The sequence below is a fragment of the Populus euphratica genome, unplaced genomic scaffold (genome assembly GCF_000495115.2).
Source record: "Populus euphratica unplaced genomic scaffold, PopEup_1.0 scaffold778.1, whole genome shotgun sequence".
Taxonomy (NCBI): Eukaryota; Viridiplantae; Streptophyta; class Magnoliopsida; order Malpighiales; family Salicaceae; genus Populus; species Populus euphratica.
Genome location: NW_011500647.1, coordinates 49384 through 69002, shown reverse-complemented (window position 1 = coordinate 69002; position 19619 = coordinate 49384). Strand labels below are relative to the sequence as shown.

At 32.9% G+C, this 19619-nt stretch overlaps 2 protein-coding genes across 4 annotated transcripts; both read left to right on the top strand.

Moving 5' to 3' along the window:
• Positions 1–1951: 1951 nt before the first annotated feature.
• LOC105115838 (serine/threonine-protein kinase/endoribonuclease IRE1a) lies at positions 1952–7469 on the top strand. The gene is made up of 7 exons (XM_011012881.1): positions 1952–2515; positions 3709–3949; positions 4118–5496; positions 5603–5775; positions 5991–6237; positions 6402–6708; positions 7173–7469. The coding sequence occupies exons 1-7, from the start codon at positions 2346–2348 to the stop codon at positions 7314–7316; spliced, it is 2661 nt and encodes an 886-aa protein (XP_011011183.1). The 5' UTR covers positions 1952–2345; the 3' UTR covers positions 7317–7469.
• Positions 7470–13950: 6481 nt separating this feature from the next.
• LOC105115836 (probable protein phosphatase 2C 47) lies at positions 13951–17054 on the top strand. Of its 3 annotated transcripts, none has more exons than XM_011012880.1 (5): positions 13951–14070; positions 14252–14773; positions 15528–15722; positions 15970–16175; positions 16264–17054. In XM_011012880.1, the coding sequence occupies exons 2-5, from the start codon at positions 14573–14575 to the stop codon at positions 16814–16816; spliced, it is 1155 nt and encodes a 384-aa protein (XP_011011182.1). In that variant the 5' UTR covers positions 13951–14070; positions 14252–14572; the 3' UTR covers positions 16817–17054. The 3 variants fall into 3 exon arrangements, with proteins under 3 accessions (XP_011011182.1, XP_011011181.1, XP_011011180.1); XM_011012879.1 differs by having other exon boundaries at positions 13951–14119; XM_011012878.1 differs by having other exon boundaries at positions 13951–14773.
• Positions 17055–19619: the final 2565 nt, after the last annotated feature.

Below are 19619 nucleotides of genomic sequence, written 5' to 3'. Positions count from 1 at the left end.
ATGAGTGGGTGACCAACTCTTGACTTCGTGACAATCCTTATCTTCTCTTGTCTGCCCAAAACATCATTTATAACGTCAAAATTAGAACCACTTAAAAATATGAAAGTTATAGGAAATTGTCTCAACTTTCTAAAAAAAATAAAGGCTATTTGGACTTCTGTAACTCTAGATATGGGCCAAACACTGAACAATATTCAGGCTGTAGGATAGATTCTGACTTCTTCATTATTGCTACAATTTAGACTTGAAAATGACCTTTTTAAATCTTGGACTCTCATGAAAGTTGTAGACCTATGTCTTACTTTTCCATCCATATAAAGTAGACCTAAATTCGAGATTTACAGTTCCAAATATGACCCAATTACTGAACGATGTTCCGGTTTGGACTGCACCAGCATCTCTTTTCTAAGTTTGGTCATCTCTTTATCCTTTTAATTTTAGTTTTTAAACTCATCAATCAATCCTTTCATTTATATGATAGGTCTTCATTTAAAATGAACATTTACTATAAATTAAAAGTATCTTATATTATTAGATATGTTATTATAAAACATGCTTTAGTTAAGGAGTTATTGATACTTCAAGTGCAAAATAATGATATAAAACCTTGATAAAAATATATTTTTAAGTACTAATCAGTTGGTCAACATAAAATACTTTACAGTCAAAGAAAAATTTGGCTTGGTTTCTAGAAAAGTGTTTTCCTGGAAAATTTGGGTGGAAAATACTTTCTAGAAGTTGTGAAAAATTTAAAAATATCATATTATTTGCTGATTATATCAAATTTGATCCTCAAACTTTTGATTACTATATATATTTTGTTTTAAATATTTATTTTTCAATTTAACTCTTAAAATTTAATTTTTATACTAACTTTGGTCCTCATTTTTATAATTTTTATTTTTATTTTTTATTTATCAGATTTGGTCCTCATTTTTTTGATTATTAATTATTTTATTTGAAATGATTTATGAAATGTTAACTATTATTATTTTAATTTCTTCATCTTTTATTTTTTTTAGATTTGATTTTTATTATTTTTATTATTATTTATTTTATTTGAGATAATTTATGAATTATTTTTTTTTAATTTTATTCTCATTTAACCTTTTAATTTGTAAGATTTGGTCCTAATTATTTTAATAAACTTGAGAAAAATAAAATATTAATAAGTTATTTTTTAGCTTATTTTCTATGATATAACCAAATACTGGAAAATGTTTTCCAACTTATTTTACATTACACTACCAAACATCAGAAAATAGTTTACTTTCTAAAAAGAAACTATTTTCCTGCAAACAAATAAGGTTAACTAGTTTTTCTTTTTTCTTCTCTTAGGAGTAATATAAATATAGTTAGTTGATAATAATTTATTTTATTAATTTCATCTATTTTTAATTATATTATTATATTAATTAAATTTATTAAACTTGGTCAAATGAATGACCTGTTTCTCAAATTTTTCTTGTATTTTTTAAAAAAGTTTGAATCTTTTTAATATTTTTTTTATGTTAAAAAATATTCATTGAACCACAGATATGCACGGGCACCTACACTAGTATTTTTTTTTTCTAAATAGGATGAATTAATTCAAATCGGGAACTTTCAAATAATTATTCTATCATTTTATTTTCTAATATGGTTCATATATGAAGTAGAAATTGTGTCATAATTTTCAAAATTGATCACTTAACTTTTGTTAAGGTGATGGTTATTTTTAAAATTTTTTAATTAAAATATATGTTAATAATTTTTTAATTTTTAAAAAATTATTTTTAATATTAATATATTAAAATAATTTAAAAATAATTTTTTTAAATAAAAAAACAAATTAGATGTCAAACCCACGCGTTTCGACAGCAAAAAGGAAGCTTCCTTTGATAATCTGATGGACGGACTAAATGGATGATGTTACATATGGGAGATGGGCTCATTTGACTTCAATAAAAAAATAAAGGGTTCTGTTGACGGAAACGTTTACACGGGGGCTAAATTGGTGGATTGAAGATAATACAAGAATGAAAATAAAACAATACAAAAAGCAGGAAAAAAAGGGAAAAAGGAAAAAGAAGGAAGTAAACAAACGTAAGCAAAGCCGGTATAGCAAGACAAGAGCAAGTCCAAAAGAAAAACAACGGAGCCTTGTCTTGGTAAGGAACACCATGGACTCGGTTTCGGAGATCCTAAAATTGCAGGGTCGGAAACGGAGGCATAACTTTCCACCTCTATCTTCCCTTTGATTCCATCCTTCCTTCCAATTCCCTTAAGCGTAATCTTATTATTATCATTCTTCAAAACCCACCACAAAGCCCTCTCTCTCTCTCAAAAGTCTAATTAAAAAGAAGATGAAGATGTTTTCTGTTCCTTTTTTCTGTTTATTATTGATTTTAATTTATATGTTTTCAAGTTCAATTGGAGATGTTTTGGATTCTCAGAGAGCAGGGATTGTTTTGACTTCTGGTCTTGATTTCACCGAGTCAACTCGAGCTGGTGGAAGATCTCTCAAATCATTCTCGTGAGTTACTTTGAATGCTCTAAGTACTCTCTCTTTCTTTTTTTTCTTTTTTCCTGTTCGATTTAGTTTCTTGATAGTTTGAAGTCTTTTTTTTTTTCCTGGGGGAAGGGTGGGGGCGAGGGGCCGGTTTTTATAATGTTTTTTGTTTAACCCTTGTCATTGATTGTGTTTATTCTTTTTTGGATAAATTTGCACAATGGGCTTTCGTTTAATGAAATGAATGATAGAGTAGGATTTTTGGCGTAACATGGTTGAATTAAGAATAATGCTAAGTGGAGTCTCTCACATATACGTGAATCTACGCAGAGGGCTCATTGAATCATGATCTCACCTCCATTTTGGATTAGTGCTAAGTACACTAGTTTTCATCGTTGACAATAGAAGCGCATGCTACTTTCATCATCAATTTAGACTTGTTTGTATGATTATGTCCTCGGTGATTGGGTGGGGGAGGTGGAATGGTACACATAGAAAGATTAAAATTTGGTTTGAAATGGTTAAAATGGATAATGGTAGCAATGTGATGGAACATCGGCATGTGGATAGCTGTAAATATTTGGTGTTGTGCGAAGAAGAAGAGATGGGATTTAACGGTTTAGATCTGAAGAAGAGTTATTTGAGTTGCTCTCATAGTATGCTTATTGTGTTAGAATTGCATTTAGTTTTGTGGAAGATGAGGAGAGCCATGGATTTGAATGGGTTAGAGTTTTGACAGGTGTGAGAGAAAAGAGGATGGGTTATTTGAGCCAGAAGGTTTATATCTGGGGGATATAGCGTGGGTGAAGTCTGGGAAACAAATCCATTTTGGCCAGCCGCCGCTATTGATCCAATGAAACAAGTGGCCGAGCTGGTTTTGAGGTCACGTATAGCTGATGCAGTTTGTGAGATGGTTTTTATGTCTTGGAATGGTGGGACCCACGACATGATGTATTCCCCCAGATCCTGACAGCTACTCTTTTGAAACACTATCATGTTTTCAGGAGCTTTTTCAGTCTTTTATATTTGTGAGGTCCCAATCCGTGATACCTCGTTTACAGTGCCTGCTGTTCCATGAAATTTACCTTGATTTTGGCTTTTTTATGAAATTTACCTTGCTTTTGGCTGTTTCTTGATGTCTATTTGCTGACCTGTGGTTTGTGGTTATCTAATTCTGCCACTCCTGCTCTGCCTTTTTGTTCCCTTTTTGTATGCAGACAATATGGAGATTCTACAGAATTAGTTGTTCTATTAAATGGAACGATTTATTTTAAAGATAAAATATCTGGGAAGATTCTTTGGTCATTTTCGTCTGGAGGGCCAACATATTCTTCATATCAAGCACCAGCCAAACATGACATTGATAAAGAAAAAGGCCCGGGAGGGCTTACAGGGTTCTTTTTAGATTATGGGGATGACTGGCAGTTGTATGCATATTACAAATACTCAGGTGGAATGGTATGGCACTATGGCTAAGGAGTTCATTTTTGTATAGAATAATGATGTCTATTTTCAAAAGATCATGCATTAGGTTTCTTTTGTTGATTATAAACATTCAAAGCATTCATCCTCTTGTTATGATTGCTTGCACATTTTAATCATTGATGTACACTGTTGATCTGACAGAAACTTCCAATGAATATTGAAGACTTTATTAAAATTACACCACACATGTCAGAGGATGGAGCTGTTATGCTTGGGTCTAAGAAAACTACTGTGTTTGTAGTCGAGGCTAAAACTGGAAGACTTATCCGCACTTTTAAGTGCCTTGATTCTCCATCTTCGTTGCAGAGTTTTGAAGAAGGGAGTGGTTTACATGATGACCTTAACAATAATAAGGATCTGCTAAAGTCTGGTTCATCAAATACCGCTCAGGTAATATACATCTTAAGGACAGATTATGCACTGCAAACGTTTGGTCCAAATTCAGACAAAGTTTCATGGAGTACCAAAGTGGCCACAATCGGGGCCACTTTTCTTTGTAAAGATGTCGGGAATCCATCAGAAGTTTTTAACTTGAGCTTTGAGCTTGATTCTGATACACCGTTATCGTGTCAATCTAGAAGGATTGTTGTCCAACGACAGGACAAGTCACAGTATTCCTCTGGGGATATTCATGGTGAAGATATGCTCCCATTGTCTGCTCCAAATCTAATGCGTACCACACAGCCTGGGGTTGAGAAATCATTAGATGATCATCATGCAAGAATGTTGCTTGCAGCTCCCAGTGAACATGGTAAAGAAATGCTTGCTTTGCCTTCTCATTCTGCAGCAGGTGAAGTCCATTATAGGTTTCGAATGCTCCTCATGTGGTCAACAACATCGTCCTTCATCTTGTTTGTTGGTATCCTGTTATTGTGCTTTGTTTTATACCTGAGTAAAGAAAGTTTTACATTGAAGGGACAGTTGATTGGTACTGGATTAAAAACTTCATCTTCCAAAAAGAAGAAAGCTAAAAAATCAGGAAAGAACAATGTAAGTGTTGAAAACGGCAATGGAATTGCACTGGGAGAAGGTGTCAACAAAACATTGTCAGACATTAATCAACTTGTTGATGGAGGTGCCAATGGACGCAGAATTGGTAAGCTATTTGTATCAAATACAGAAATTGCTAAGGGAAGCAATGGTACTGTTGTTCTTGAGGGTGTGTATGAAGGTCGACTAGTTGCTGTGAAACGCCTTGTCCAAACTCATCATGATGTCGCTTGGAAAGAAATTCAGAATCTCATTGCATCAGACAGACATCCAAATATTGTTCGATGGTATGGGGTGGAGTATGATAAGGATTTTGTGTACCTATCTCTGGAGCGTTGTACATGCAGCTTAGATGACTTGATTCAAATATACTCTGATTCCTCTTTAAATCCTGTCTATGGAAAGGACCGAACTTCAAGAGCTGCAATAGAGTATAAACTTCAGTTGGACTCAGTGAAAGGAGTTCTGCAGGATCTCAGTTTATGGACAGCAACAGGCCACCCTTCACCTCTATTACTAACTTTGATGAGGTAAGTGAAAAACTCTTTTCAATGCTTCAGGGCTTGATGCAGAAAAAATTACTGCCCTCCTTTAAATGTTTATGTTTGGATTCTTTTCATTTTCAATCCAATACAGGGATATGGTTTCTGGGCTTGTGCATTTGCACGAACTGGGAATAATTCATCGAGACTTGAAGCCTCAGAATGTGTTGATAATTAAGGAAAGATCTTTATGTGCTAAGCTCTCTGACATGGGTATCAGCAAGCGCCTCCTTGGAGATATGTCCTCATTAGCTTATCATGCTACTGGTAAGTATTTCTCATCTGAAACCATATCCATTCAAGCTCAATGGTCTCCATTACACGGTCAGTGTTAATAGCTTGTTATTCTGGCTTTATGAATATTATTTCTCATCTGAGCTGTGATTTTTCTTCCAAGTAGATTATCCAAGGGAACACATCCTAACATATATATAACTGATTGAATGGCTGTTTTACCTAGATATTGGATGATGTCATTGCAGGTTGTGGCAGTTCTGGTTGGCAAGCACCTGAACAGCTTCATCATGGACGCGAAACACGTGCAGTTGATTTATTTAGTTTGGGTTGTGTCCTCTTTTACTGCATCACTGGTGGCAGACATCCATTTGGTGATCATCTTGAACGTGATGCCAATATTGTTAAAAATCGAAAGGACCTGTTCTTGGTGGAGTATATTCCAGAAGCTGAGGATCTTATTTCCCGCTTATTAAATCCTGACCCTGAATTGAGGTATGCTTTATTTCAAAATATCCCCGGATTTTTCTCCTAGCATACAGATAATTTCATTTTTAGTCATATTCTAGCATGAAAATTAGGATCTTTAACTCTTGTTTGGATTTTTTTTCCCGAAGAAGTAAATGCAAGTTCATGACATACCTTTGATATGCTGTTAGGCCCAAGGCATTGGAAGTGCTACACCATCCTATGTTTTGGAATTCAGAGCTGAGATTGTCATTTCTTCGCGACACAAGTGACAGAGTAGAATTGGAAGATAGGGTATCTGACTCAGATATTCTGAAAGCATTGGAGGGTATTGCACCAACAGCACTGGGTGGTGGAAAATGGAATGAAAAGATGGAACCTGTATTCATCACTGACATTGGTCGTCATAGGCGTTATAAGTTTGATGGCATTCGGGACTTGTTGCGAGTCATTCGAAACAAGTTGAATCATTATAGAGAACTTCCCAATGAAATTCAGGTTTATTTCTCAGACAAACTATTTATTACATTACAAATGCTGTCATCAGTTTATTGTCATTTAATATTATGTTCAAGTTTATCTTCTCGTAGTTGGGGGAGGGGGAGGGAGCTAGGGGAAGAAAAATTGAATGGCTGACTTGATGTCCTGCTTCTCTTGGAGTTGAACCATTTTTAATACTCTGCTGAGTGCAACTTTCTCACTGTTTTGAGCGTCAGAAATCCAATATGATCTGCCCCCTCTGAGACAAATTCGACGTGTTATCTTTCATTTTAGAACAGTCTATATTAGTATGCAAACATCAAACATATGTCTGTATATTGTTATATTAATGTCTCAATCTGCATCTGCGTCAGATACGTTTCCTTTGATAGTGCCTTGCATGACTTCTCTTTACAAGCCAGTTCTTTGAATCTGTTTACGCAAATAGCTGATTTCAGTTTTGATTTGCGTTGATGCTTCAGGAACTTTTAGGACCAGTCCCAGAAGGTTATGATAACTATTTTGCGAGTCGCTTCCCGAAGCTCCTGATTGAAGTATACAAAGTTGTGTGCAAATATTGTAGGGAAGAGGAATGCTTTCAGAAGTACATTAAAAGCAATGTTTAGAGCTCTGGTTCCTTTTCAATCCCTGAAGACTGATGAATACTATTGGTGTGTATAATAATTGTAAATGAAGTTGTAATCTTAGTGTACGAGACCCCATATAATAAAAGATTACTCATGAATTTGTTACTTATTTTGTTAATTAACATGTTCTGATATAATTTTAGCATCACAGGTCAGGGAACACATTTAAACAAATCGAAACTGGATTTATCTTTTACTAATAATAAAAAAGTAAAAGAGATCAGGGTTACAATGTGGATTATGTGATCTTTCACTATGGATCTAAATAGTGATTTTAATTTTAGTTTCTCATCCTTTGCTCTCTCTCTCTCTCTCTCTTTTTAATTTTTTTAATTACTCTGTGATTTCTCCTTTTTCTAGTCCAGAATGAGTAGATTTCTAGTAGCTAAATCAGTCAATCTGTTTTAGAGCAACGACTAATTTGAAAAATCCTTCGAAAAACAACCATTATTACATTTCCAAATATTAATGACTGCCTAATCGATTCTTCGTAATGCAGAACGTGATTTAAGAAGAAGCAAGCCGTGTTATAACATGCATGTTCTTCTATTATGGATCCTGTATATATTAATCCATATTTTCAAAGACATGCATGATGCATCACAACTATCTCCCTTTTGCACAATCTTCTCCCCTTCTGGCATAAAAAAAGAAAAGGAGGTAAACACATTTAGACCATAATCATAAGTAAGTAGATTCACAAAATAAGTTCACAGAAACCAAGAGCAACAATCGACACATAAATATTGCATCATCAAGGATTAAAAGCACAAGATCAAGGTGGAATAAAAGTAAGCTAGAGCATGCATCAAATGGGTGCACCAGGAGATGAAAATAAGCTTATGCCATAGGATCAGCAAGATCACTCCAAGCTGGCTCGGTTGGATCTACCTCTTCATCGTCACTGTCTTCTTCTTCCATTTTCAAACCTACTCCTAGTAGAAAATCCTAAACAACCGCTCTGAGGTGGAAACGAAACACCTGTGCCTCTAATTTCCAATTTTTTTCTTACTGCCCTCTGACCACATGTGTGAGATCATCAATCCATTAGTTAAAGGAAGGACGTTATAGCTGACCAAAGAGAAAGGTGTGTGGTTTCTTTGTAGACAAACCATTAGCACCACTATTCCATTTAAACAGATGTTTGAGAAAGAAAATATGTTTGATATACAAGAGGAGGGTTTCAAAAGAGGGTCATTGAACATCAAACTGATTTACAATGAAAATCATTGTAAGTAAATAACCATAGATAAGAGAGGTGAATCTATATATTTTGAAAAGGTCAGAATATTTTGAAGCATAAGATCTAGATGATCGATTTTCCTTCGAGTCTCCAAGTTAGTCATAATTAACCCAAATTATAAGTCCATCAAGTTCATTGTTTGGGCTAGCATGGCGCAAAATAACCCATGGTATGGATTAATTTAAAGAGAACGCTCAAATAGTCTCCAAGTTAGAATATGCTCATTGGGTGGATAAGTCATATCCATATGACCTTTAAACACATATTTCCCCTGAAAAGGAAGCATTTGGTAGGGGGAAGAAGGGAGCCCTAGTTAAACATTGATCCTCATGTGGCATGATTTTTTTTTTTCATTGGTGATTAAACCTCAAATAAGAAATCCAAACTCTAATACCAATTGAAAGATTAAAATAGCCTGATGAATTAGAGCTAAATTGAAATTTACAATCTTTAACAAAATCACCACCTTAATTTTTGGCAACAATAATATACAAGGCAGAAATACAATGAGATAAGTAATGAAAGAAACACACTGATGCATCGATTTTTAACTCATTGAACCTTCGGTGGTGAAGTACATCGCGCTAGCCACTTGGTTTGCTCGTTGCAATCTTTTCCCTGCTGCACTCTAATCCTACTAACTGACATCTTTTTCTATGCATCAACGCTGTTACAGAGCAAAGCAGCTATCAGGAAGAGGTAGACCGAGCAGAAGAGCACCCACCAGCAGCTCCAATCCTTGATGAGTCATCCTTGCCAGCGAACAGGCTGAGTTCTTCATCACCCGACCATGCAGAGGTACTGTGCTTGATAAATTCTCATATATATTCTCTACTTCGCCAAATTTTTATACAGGGAAGCATTGCTTTTTCTTGGTTATGCATCCTCTTAGATTATGCGTAATATTGTTCTCAAGTAAATGACATCTTTTTTTCTTATTCCAAATCCTTTTCTCAGTCCCGCATGTTCTTTCCCTTAATTTAAACATGCCGTTATTGAAACGCAGGGTGACTGGCTGTCTGGAAGATCCCACTAGGTTTTAAGAGGTGTCTGGCAGCTTCATACCCCTATAAACGAATAAATAAATTCATTGTATACACACACTCAGAAGGCTCCTTTTTGTTGTCCCTTGCTAACCTCCTCTATCCAGCTCCATTCTTAGCACCTCTCTGTTATAAAGCACTGCTGGCAGGTTCTTCTTCTTGATTGGTGTTTAAACAAACTCGGAACTATGCTATTGCGCTTTTTTTTTTACAATGATTTTGTTTCCTTTCAACTTCATCTATGCACAATGCTTTTCCCATTCTCCACTTCTAGCGTCACTTGATTCAGACGAGTATATATATGTATATAAAACAGAATGGATGCTCACGGCTTAGCGCGGGCAACATGTCAAAGTAAGAACTAAAAGTTGCTGCCAATAATTCTCTTTTATGTTGCCTGCAAATGCCTTTAGGCGGTTGCAATTGCAGGCCGTCATCAAGAATCAACTGAAAAGAGATGAACTAGCCCCGAAAGGAAACTTCACCGTGTAACAATACGTTGATGATGGATCATTAGGCTTCGTTACTAGCATGAGGACTTTCATCTGGAAGCTATTCAATGTCTCGTCTCTTGGAACTGTAACTGTCCATGGATTCATTTCGATTAGAGGCCATTTCCAGTTGCCTGCTTTTCACTTCCTGTTCCTTTCCATCAGCAAATGAAAGAAATGTTTGAAGACGTGTAGATGTTGAGCTTCGACCAGAAGAAGCTAACTCCAATGAGCTGTACTGCCTGAACTGCCGCACCATCTTCAAAAAATATATGAAGAGAGCAAGCACTTGAATTCCTTTTTTTAACAGGAGCTACTACAAGTAGCCCAGACTCGACATGTGGCTGTGTAAAGTCAGCCATCCTTGTTCTATTAGCGATGATGGCAACATCACCTCTTGTTGTATCATAAGACCTATATGAAAGATGAAACTGAATAAACAATAAAGAACCATTGCACTTTTGAAAATCTGCAAAGTTTTTGTTTTAGGACACGCACACCCACTGTGATCAAACGTACAAGCTCAGTTCAACTTGGGTTACGTGCTAACTCCATCTCCACGCGGAACTAATTTATGTGGAACAGCATATACATGGCAACAGGTTGATAGCTGCTGTCCCACTAGTCAAAGTGCTCCACCTTGATACAAACTCCCTTTTGAGCTCTGAATGTGGTGTTTACATGCGCAGTGTAGGAAAGCTTCACCTCAATTTACAACATATTTGTTGTTGTTGTTTATTCTTCTTTCGTCAAGATGAATGACTATTTAACAAAAAATCATTAATTTTGAACCAGAGCGTATATCAATAACTCACAATTATATATATATATATGCTTGCTAAAACAAATCAGCAAGAAAAAAATTAAATGGAAATAGAAATATTTTCAGTGATATTCTTATTAATTCAAAGATGATAAATGATGTACATTAATCGAGGAAGAGAAAATGGGAGTAAATAGAGAAATGTTTCATCAATCGTTCAATAGTTAAGAAATCATTAAAAAAAAAAGGGGGTAAATCCGACCACAGTGAGGGTCCAATTTACACAAGTATAACTCATAACTATCATATCTAGTTATCTACACCTTAATAAAAACTAATTGGTTTGGAAAAAATATCATTCATTATTAAAGAATTTATTATTTATTGAAATAGTATAATGATTATTTTACTCTTCTCAAAAAAATTAATAAATTAGCTGTTAAAGGTAATACAATCTTATAAAAAGGTCTATTAATTATTATTAAATTTATTAAGGATAATTATGTATTTTTACATTTTTAAAGCATAAAAATAACTAAATTTTCCTTAAAAATAAAAAATTATTTAATTGGCATTGTGAGATATTTTCATATTTTCATTTTATTTTTTTTAGTTATAATCAAGCAGACTTAAAACTAATTTGACATTTTAATAAAAATAATATATGATTTAAAAATTAAAATTAATAGATGTATGCAAAACACACACTAGTGGGTGAGAGGAGCTCACAGTCTTCTAGCTTTGCATGCAACTTCTTTTAATATCCAAACAATAGCTTTGTTATGGTGCTAAAAACGTTACGTCATCTCTTTATACATGGAGTGACATGTGTCATTGTTTATGCAATGTTGTGTTGCCGGTAACATCTTTTTTCTTCTTTTTCTTATTTCTCTTTACCCCTCGAAAATCATGCATTCCATTCAAAATTTTATATTATTTATTGATATTTTAACTTTGATTTTTATTATTTTCATTTTTAATTTTTGTTCATGGTTTTTTTGCTAAATTTTGATTTGTTTTTAATTTCGTCATTGAATCCATAATTGTGATTTGTTATTTTTTTTTAAATAAATTTCTCATTCTTTTGATTTTGTTGGATCCTTTTATGAATTTGATTTTTCTTTTTAATTTTTCTCTTGAATTCAAAATTCTAACTTGTGCTCTCATTTATTTATTTTTTTAAATTTTATTTTTATTTTTTTAATTATTATTTTATATTATGGATCATTTTGTATAATTTATTTTTTATTTGATTATTCGATATTTGATTTATCAAGAATTGAACTTTATGGTTATGGTTTTTTCATATAAGATGCTTTTAGTTTAGCAACTCAGGTCATAAGTTTGAAAAGTCAATATAGATTGATATTATTTTTTTTCTTTGAAATTATCTTATTATTTTATTTTTCAATGTTGTTTATTTTGAAAAATAGGCTCTGTGATTCTTTTTGGTATCTTTTCAATTAGGTTATCTTGACCTCATGATCGATGTATGATTGGTTGATCTAGGTATTTTCTTCATCATCCTTTTTTTATATTTTTTTGTTTCATCCTTTACAATTATTTTTTTTAATTAAGATTCATTATTTTTCTCAATTGCCTTTTTATTAGGTTATTCCATTCGTATGATTTGATTCATTAGGTTTGATAATCTTACTTGAAATTTGCAAGTGTTATATTTTTTTGGATTTCTTTTTGTTGACTTATTTTTTTTTTTACAATTTCATTCTTCTACTTTTGAATTATTATGGAATAATTGATCATTTTTATATTTTTCAATATACTTTCTATGAGGTTGGCCCAACCTCACAACCTAATTAAAACATTTTATTTTATTATTATTTTTTAAATATTTTTTAATTTTATTTTTTAATATTAAGGTTTTTTGACAAACATTCCTTTTCTTCTAGTCATTATTATCATCTTTGCTTTTAAAATTCGGTTCATTCATTGTTGTTGCTTTTTCTAACATATATTTAAATAAAATCATGTTATTGGATCCATTAAGTATTACTCTAAAAAGTCGAGGTTTTTTCACCATTCAAGACTCCATTATTCATCTTCTGACACATTAATATGGATAAATTATGCAAAATTTTATATTTTTTTAATTTAGTCCTCAAATTTTTTTTAGTGATTTAGTCCTAATTTTTAGTCCCTAGTTAAGAGATGAGAGAGATCACTGGATTTCAGCAGGAGAGAGAGAGAAAAGTATTGTTAACATTGATTTAGCCCACTAAAACAGACAATATTTATGTCAAATGATTCCATTTAATGAGAGGAGTTTATATTATTATTATTTACCTTTAAAGTTCATGAAAAAACACATATGAGCTCGGTTTGATTTTTGAATTCGAGTTAATTTTGGTTTTTAGAGGGTTTTTTTAAGGCTATAAATAAATTTATCATGGTTCTCACGATTTTTTATAGGTGTTTTGGATTAAAATATATTAAAAAACAGGGTTTTTGGCGAAAATGGGTTTTTGAGTAGAAAAAAGTTAAGCTCTAATTTTTCAATCACCATATTTGTCGGAATTTAGATAAATCAAATGATGCATTATCTAATTTTTTCTTAAAAAAAAAAACCATCCACCCAGTTGCAAAAATTAAAAATAAAAATTATAGACCTAATCAAAATTAAATATCTTGATCTACATCTATCTTTTAATTTTTATTTTTAAGTATAATATTTTTTATTTAAACTTAGATTTTTAAAAATATATAAATATATTGAAAAAATTTACATATATAATATTTTTATAAAAAATAAAAATATTAAACTTTTAAAAAATATGACTGGACTTTAAATTTTTTGTTTTTTAATTCTTTAAAACCGGCTAGGAATACCTTGACATCGTTTTTTTATATTATAAAAAATAAAAAATCAACTTTGCCCATGACGAAGCATTTTTCACCTAGCCAGCACCTGCCAAATCCTCTAATAACGAAGCTATCTGGCATCAAGATTTTTAGTTCAACAAATAATTTCGTAGAGGCGGCCAAAAAAAACGACATTATTTAATGTCAATCTCATGGTTAATTCGAAGACATGGAGAACCAAGAAACCAAAACAACATCCTATGTCCATTCCGTTAATAACACGTGTCAGTAGCCCATCTTCTTTTCAAGTTTCAACTCCCTATAATGGCTACCGTAAAAGGCTGGAATCCCTCAGTTACTTCACCACAAAAATGTAAACTCTCTCTCTTTCCTCTTAATGGCCTTCCTTTCCCTACTTTCATGTGCGTCATCTCTTGTTTTTCTCCTGCCATGTCTTATGGGTTGTGCAATTTTCTCTAGTGTTTGAATTCTCGTTCTTTATGGACTAGTTTCTTATCTGGGTTTTCTGTTGGTCTTGATCTTTGTTGTAAAAGTTTCAGGAGATGTGTTTAGTTCCTTCAAGAATTCAAGAATTTGAGAGGGGTAATTTTTTACTGGTAGCGAAAGAAATGGTTTACCTTAGTTAGCATTTGATTCTTGGATCCAGTGCTTTGCTTTGAATCAGCTGGCGGACAGCTAGTTTTTGCTGTCTGGGGGATTTTCTTAGGATATATCTAAATATGGCTTGTCCATGGCCTAAGGGTCTGTCCAGCTAAGTACAATTGTTCTATATTTTTTGCTTCTTTCATTTCTTTCTTCTTCTTCTTCCTTTTTTTTTGTGGTATTGAAAATTGAGAATGGAGTAGACTTGGAGAATGGCTCTCGAAACTAATGCTTCACTTCAGATAGAAAGATTGGATGGAGGGTGTAGTGGTACTTGTAAGGGCAGTGTGTCTGCCATGGAAGATGGAAAGGATGAGAATTTGGACAATTTGAACCAATTGACTACTGGTAAACCTCCAAGAAACGTCAAAATGGTCAGGCATTGTAGCAGCTCTGCATTTTTTACAGATTTTGTGAGTTAATTTCTCTTCTTATCCAACCTTCTTCTATCATTCTGTTATAGTTGAAGGAGATTCTAATACAAGATAATATTGTTTCCTATCCATGGTATTTTAAACCTTGTTCTTTATGGATTGAGATCCATGCATTCAATCAAGTGATTGCAAGAGATTGTTTGATTTAGTTGAAAAGAAACTGTCGTATTATTTTAGCCTGCACAATTGAACTTTGTTTGATAGTTAAATGCTTAATTATTTTTGCAAAATTGCGAAAGGTTGAAACAAAAGTCAGAAAACACTTCCTCAAATTAGGATGTTAGGAAACGTTTTCTTGATATTAGGAAATTAATCCATACAGGTCTTTTCGAGGTCCTACTGTAGTCAAGTAATAGCACTTTATTCAGAATAAGCTGCGAAACATCCAAAAAGTTCTATTTGAAAACTGCGTGCTGAATTGATTATGGCAACAAATGTGCAAAGAGTTAGACTATTGTGCATTTTTAGAACCCAAAAACTTATTAAGCAACAATGTAATGTCTTGCAATTAATTTTGAGAAGCCCGTGTAATCTTTAGCCTCATACAAATATGTTGCATGTATGTGTTTGTCTTGTTAGTGCTTGCACAAATGGATGCATGCTCAATTTCAGGTTCTTAGGAGGAATATATGTTTTATTGAGGAAAGTTTGATGGATCATTTTATACATGGGTGTATGATCCATGTATTTAATGCAGATTTCATCTGATTGTGCCTCTCTATTGTCCATGTAGGAATCAGAAATTGCAATTTTGGGATTGGTCTCACCATCATCTGAAAATTCTGTATTTCTCCCTATTTTTCGCTCTGGAAGCTGGTCGGAGAAAGGACCAAAGCAGTACATGGAGGATGAGCATATATGTGTAGATAATCTACATAAACATCTTGTTACATCAGCAGAATTACCCTCTCCCGGTGCATTTTATGGGGTGTGTAAGTTGCTATTAGGTTAGAATACTTGAGTCATTTCTCCTTGATCTAAAGAATTTTCCTAACTATGACATAATCATTTTCTTGTGTCCGTAACCTGTTTTTTCTGCATACATAGTGATCCAACCAAAATATGGTTGTTTTTTAAACAGGTGATAAGAGGCATCAGTGTAGCTTACTTGACAACTGGCCTTAAATATTGTAGAGCTCACTAAGTTGGTGCACTTATGTTGTTTATTTCCGCAGGTGTTTGACGGACATGGTGGCACTGATGCAGCCTCCTTTACCAGAGAGAACATTCTTAATTTCATTGTCGAAGACTCCCAGTTTCCCTCAGGCACAAAGAGGGCAATTAAGAGTGCCTTCGTGAAGACTGATCATGCACTTGCTGATACTAAATCTATTGATAGTTCATCTGGTACCACTGTCTTGATGGCCCTTATTTTGGGAAGGTGAGAGAAAAACTAAACTGCTTTGGAATTTGTAGGTGCTGATAAACCCGTGTTAGTAATTTTTCCGTTCGATACTGCATTCTTGTAGGACCATGCTTATCGCTAATGCTGGTGATTCAAGAGCTGTGTTGGGCAAACGAGGAAGAGCGGTTGAGCTCTCGAAGGACCACAAGCCCAACTGCAGCTCAGAAAGACAAAGAATTGAGAGATTAGGAGGGGTGATATATGATGGCTACCTTAATGGCCAATTATCGGTTGCTCGTGCTCTTGGAGATTGGCACATTAAAGGCTCTAAAGGTTCGAAAAGCCCCTTAAGTTCTGAGCCAGAGTTGAAGGAGATTAATCTGACGGAAGAAGATGAGTTTCTGATACTAGGCTGTGATGGTCTATGGGATGTAATGAGTAGCCAATGTGCAGTCACAATTGTTAGGAAGGAGCTAATGATGCATAATGATCCTGAGAGGTGCTCAAAAGCTCTTGTCACAGAAGCACTCCAGCGCAACACATGCGACAACCTGACAGTTTTAGTGATCTGTTTCTCTCCTGATCCACCTCCTAAGATTGAAATTCCTAGGAACCATAGGAGGAGGAGTATATCTGCTGAAGGGCTGGACCGTCTCAAGGGTGTTTTGAATAATTAGTGCTATTTGAGCAAGAATTGCCAATGGCGTATAACGGCGTGTACACGAGAAAATGGAGTATGTGAAATAACTGGGGGGGGTGGGGGGATTTTTCCAGGTTAATGCAACCCCCTGCTGCGGCTGAACACTGCTGATTTCTTTTTAACCTAAATATATCCCCATATATTTGAGAGACTCTGTAGTTGTAAAAATCTTGAAATTTTTGGAGAGTGAATGAGCATCTTTGATTTGAAATCTTGTTTTTAGGGTGAACCTTCAGTCTTCCCGTATTACTTTATTCCTTGTTAATAAATTCTCAACAAAAATAATGATGATTGCATTAGTATACGACTAAGATTTAACTAAATGAGAACTTAGAAATTAAAAATAACTTGAGATTTTGGAGTTACTGAGGTTTCTAATGGGAGCCAAGACACTAAGAATATTAGAATCTATAATTAATTAGAATCCATAATAAAGTTGAAAACAACATGATTTAGTGATTACTTGAATTAAATAACTGTAGTTATTGGATAAAATCATAACTATAGTTATTGGATAAAATCTTAATTATAATGAATGAAAAACTAAAAGTATGAAGATAAACAACATAAAAAACATATTTTTTGATAAATTCTAAATAGTTCTAAAGAGAACTAAACAAGCTTTTTCACACAAGTTTTATTTTGAATAATCAATCAATTTTTTAAATACAAATTAAATAATTTTATTTATATTAGGTAAAACATCTTAAATAAAACTGAAAAAATAACAAAAGAGTTCTAAATAAAATAAAATAAAAATTTTAAATCAACTAGAAAAATATTGGAAATCTTGAACAATAACTTTTGAGTTTTATTGCAAGGCCTTACTAAATTTATATTGCTACAAAAGTTTAACTTTATAGTAAAAAATATCTTTAGAATCTTCTAGTAAGTTTTTAGCATGATTTAATAATTAGATTACAAGTTATGCTCATTAATATAAAATTATACAATAAAAAAATAAACCTAATAAGAAAACAAGTTGGATTTGCAAGTCTCATAAAAAACAAAGTCTAAATATCTTGAATTAATCTATCATATACCTCTTTGATCTTCTTAGCTCTTCACCTTCCAATAAATCTAAATTGGCATATATAATAGACCATGCAAGGTTACTTAATGATTCTTATATATATTGATATAATTATTACTTTTTGATATTTTTAAGTGAAAGATAAGTTAAAATTTAAATGTATCAAATTATCCTGATTCTATTTTTTGTACATGAATATTGTTTGTCTAAGTACTGTTTTTTCTAGTATCAGATATGGATATGTTTGTTGTACATGAATATTGTTTGTCTAAGTACAATACATGACATATGATTATTTAGAATAAAAAAATCAAGTGAACAATGTGTTTAGCTTTTTTTTAAAAAAAAAAAAAGCATAGAGACCTTGGCTTTTCGATGTGTTTAGCTTCTTTTTTTTTTTTTAAAAAAAAAGCATAGAGACCTTGGCTTTTAGGCTTATACGCACCTAGGCTACATTTCCTAATTTTTTAAAACACTTTTAACATTATGAAATAAGATCCTTTTGAAATAAAACAGTTATAATGATATTTTAAAAATTATATGATTATACTATTGATTAGTAATTAAAAATATATTTTTATCAATGTTTTATATTATTATTTTGCACTTGAAGTATCAATTACTCTTTAACTAAAACATGTTTTATAATAACAAGTCTGATGCCATAAGATACTTTTAATTTAAGGTAAATATCCTAAATGCAAGTCTATCACATAAATAAAAGGACAAAGAGAGGGTGAAGCTTAGAAAAGAGATGCTGGTGCAGTCCAAACTGGAACACTATTTAGTTATTGGGTCATATCTAGAGCTGTAGATCTCAGATTTAGGTCTGCTTTGTATGGATGGAAAACTAAGATATATGCATAAAACTTTCATAGGAAGTCAAAACTCTGCTGTTTGAAAGTCCAAATCTTAGCAACAACATAGAAGTTCGAATATGTTTTGTAGCCCAGACACTGTTTAGTGTTCAACCCACAACTCTGCTCTTTGGAAGTCCAAATCTTAGTAACAACACAGAAGTTCGAATCTGTTCTGTAGCCCAGACATTATTTAGTGTTCAGCCCATATCTCAAGTTTTAGAAGTCCAAATGACCTTAATTTTTTTTCCTGGAAAGCTGAGATAATTTTCTAAAACTTTCATGTGGAAGGTTGGTTCAAATTTTGGTGTTATTAATGATGTTTTATTCAGACAAGAAGATAAGAATTGTCACCAAGTCAAGATGTAGTCAGCCACTCAACAATTAGTCATCAAATCAATAGTTTCAAATTTTGACCTATAAAAGAAGACATTTATCATGCATTTAGGCATATTTGTTTCCAAATCAAGATCATGCTCTTGCTTTCTCTTTTTATATTTTTGTAATGCTTAAGTTTTTATTATGTTTAGCTATTCATTTCTTTTCCTTTACTTAGTTAATAATATGTCAGGGTGAAAAGGTTACACTAATGGTGTGAGAATAAGTATAATGTAAATTTAATATGGACTTTAATGTTTGATACTAACATGTTTTGTATTTGTTATCTTGTTCACTCTTTAATACTTTGCTTGTTAAATGATTAATCTTGATTTATGTTGTATAACACTTGGTACAACAAATGCTTGGCACTTTTATAGCCTATAATGTATGGTATAACAGATAGTTGTGCTAAGAAAGGAATTTGATTTGTTGTTAACATAAGTTACAATCATGAATGCTTGACGAGATTTACAAGTATTAGAATTAATCGAATAAGATGACTAATGCAA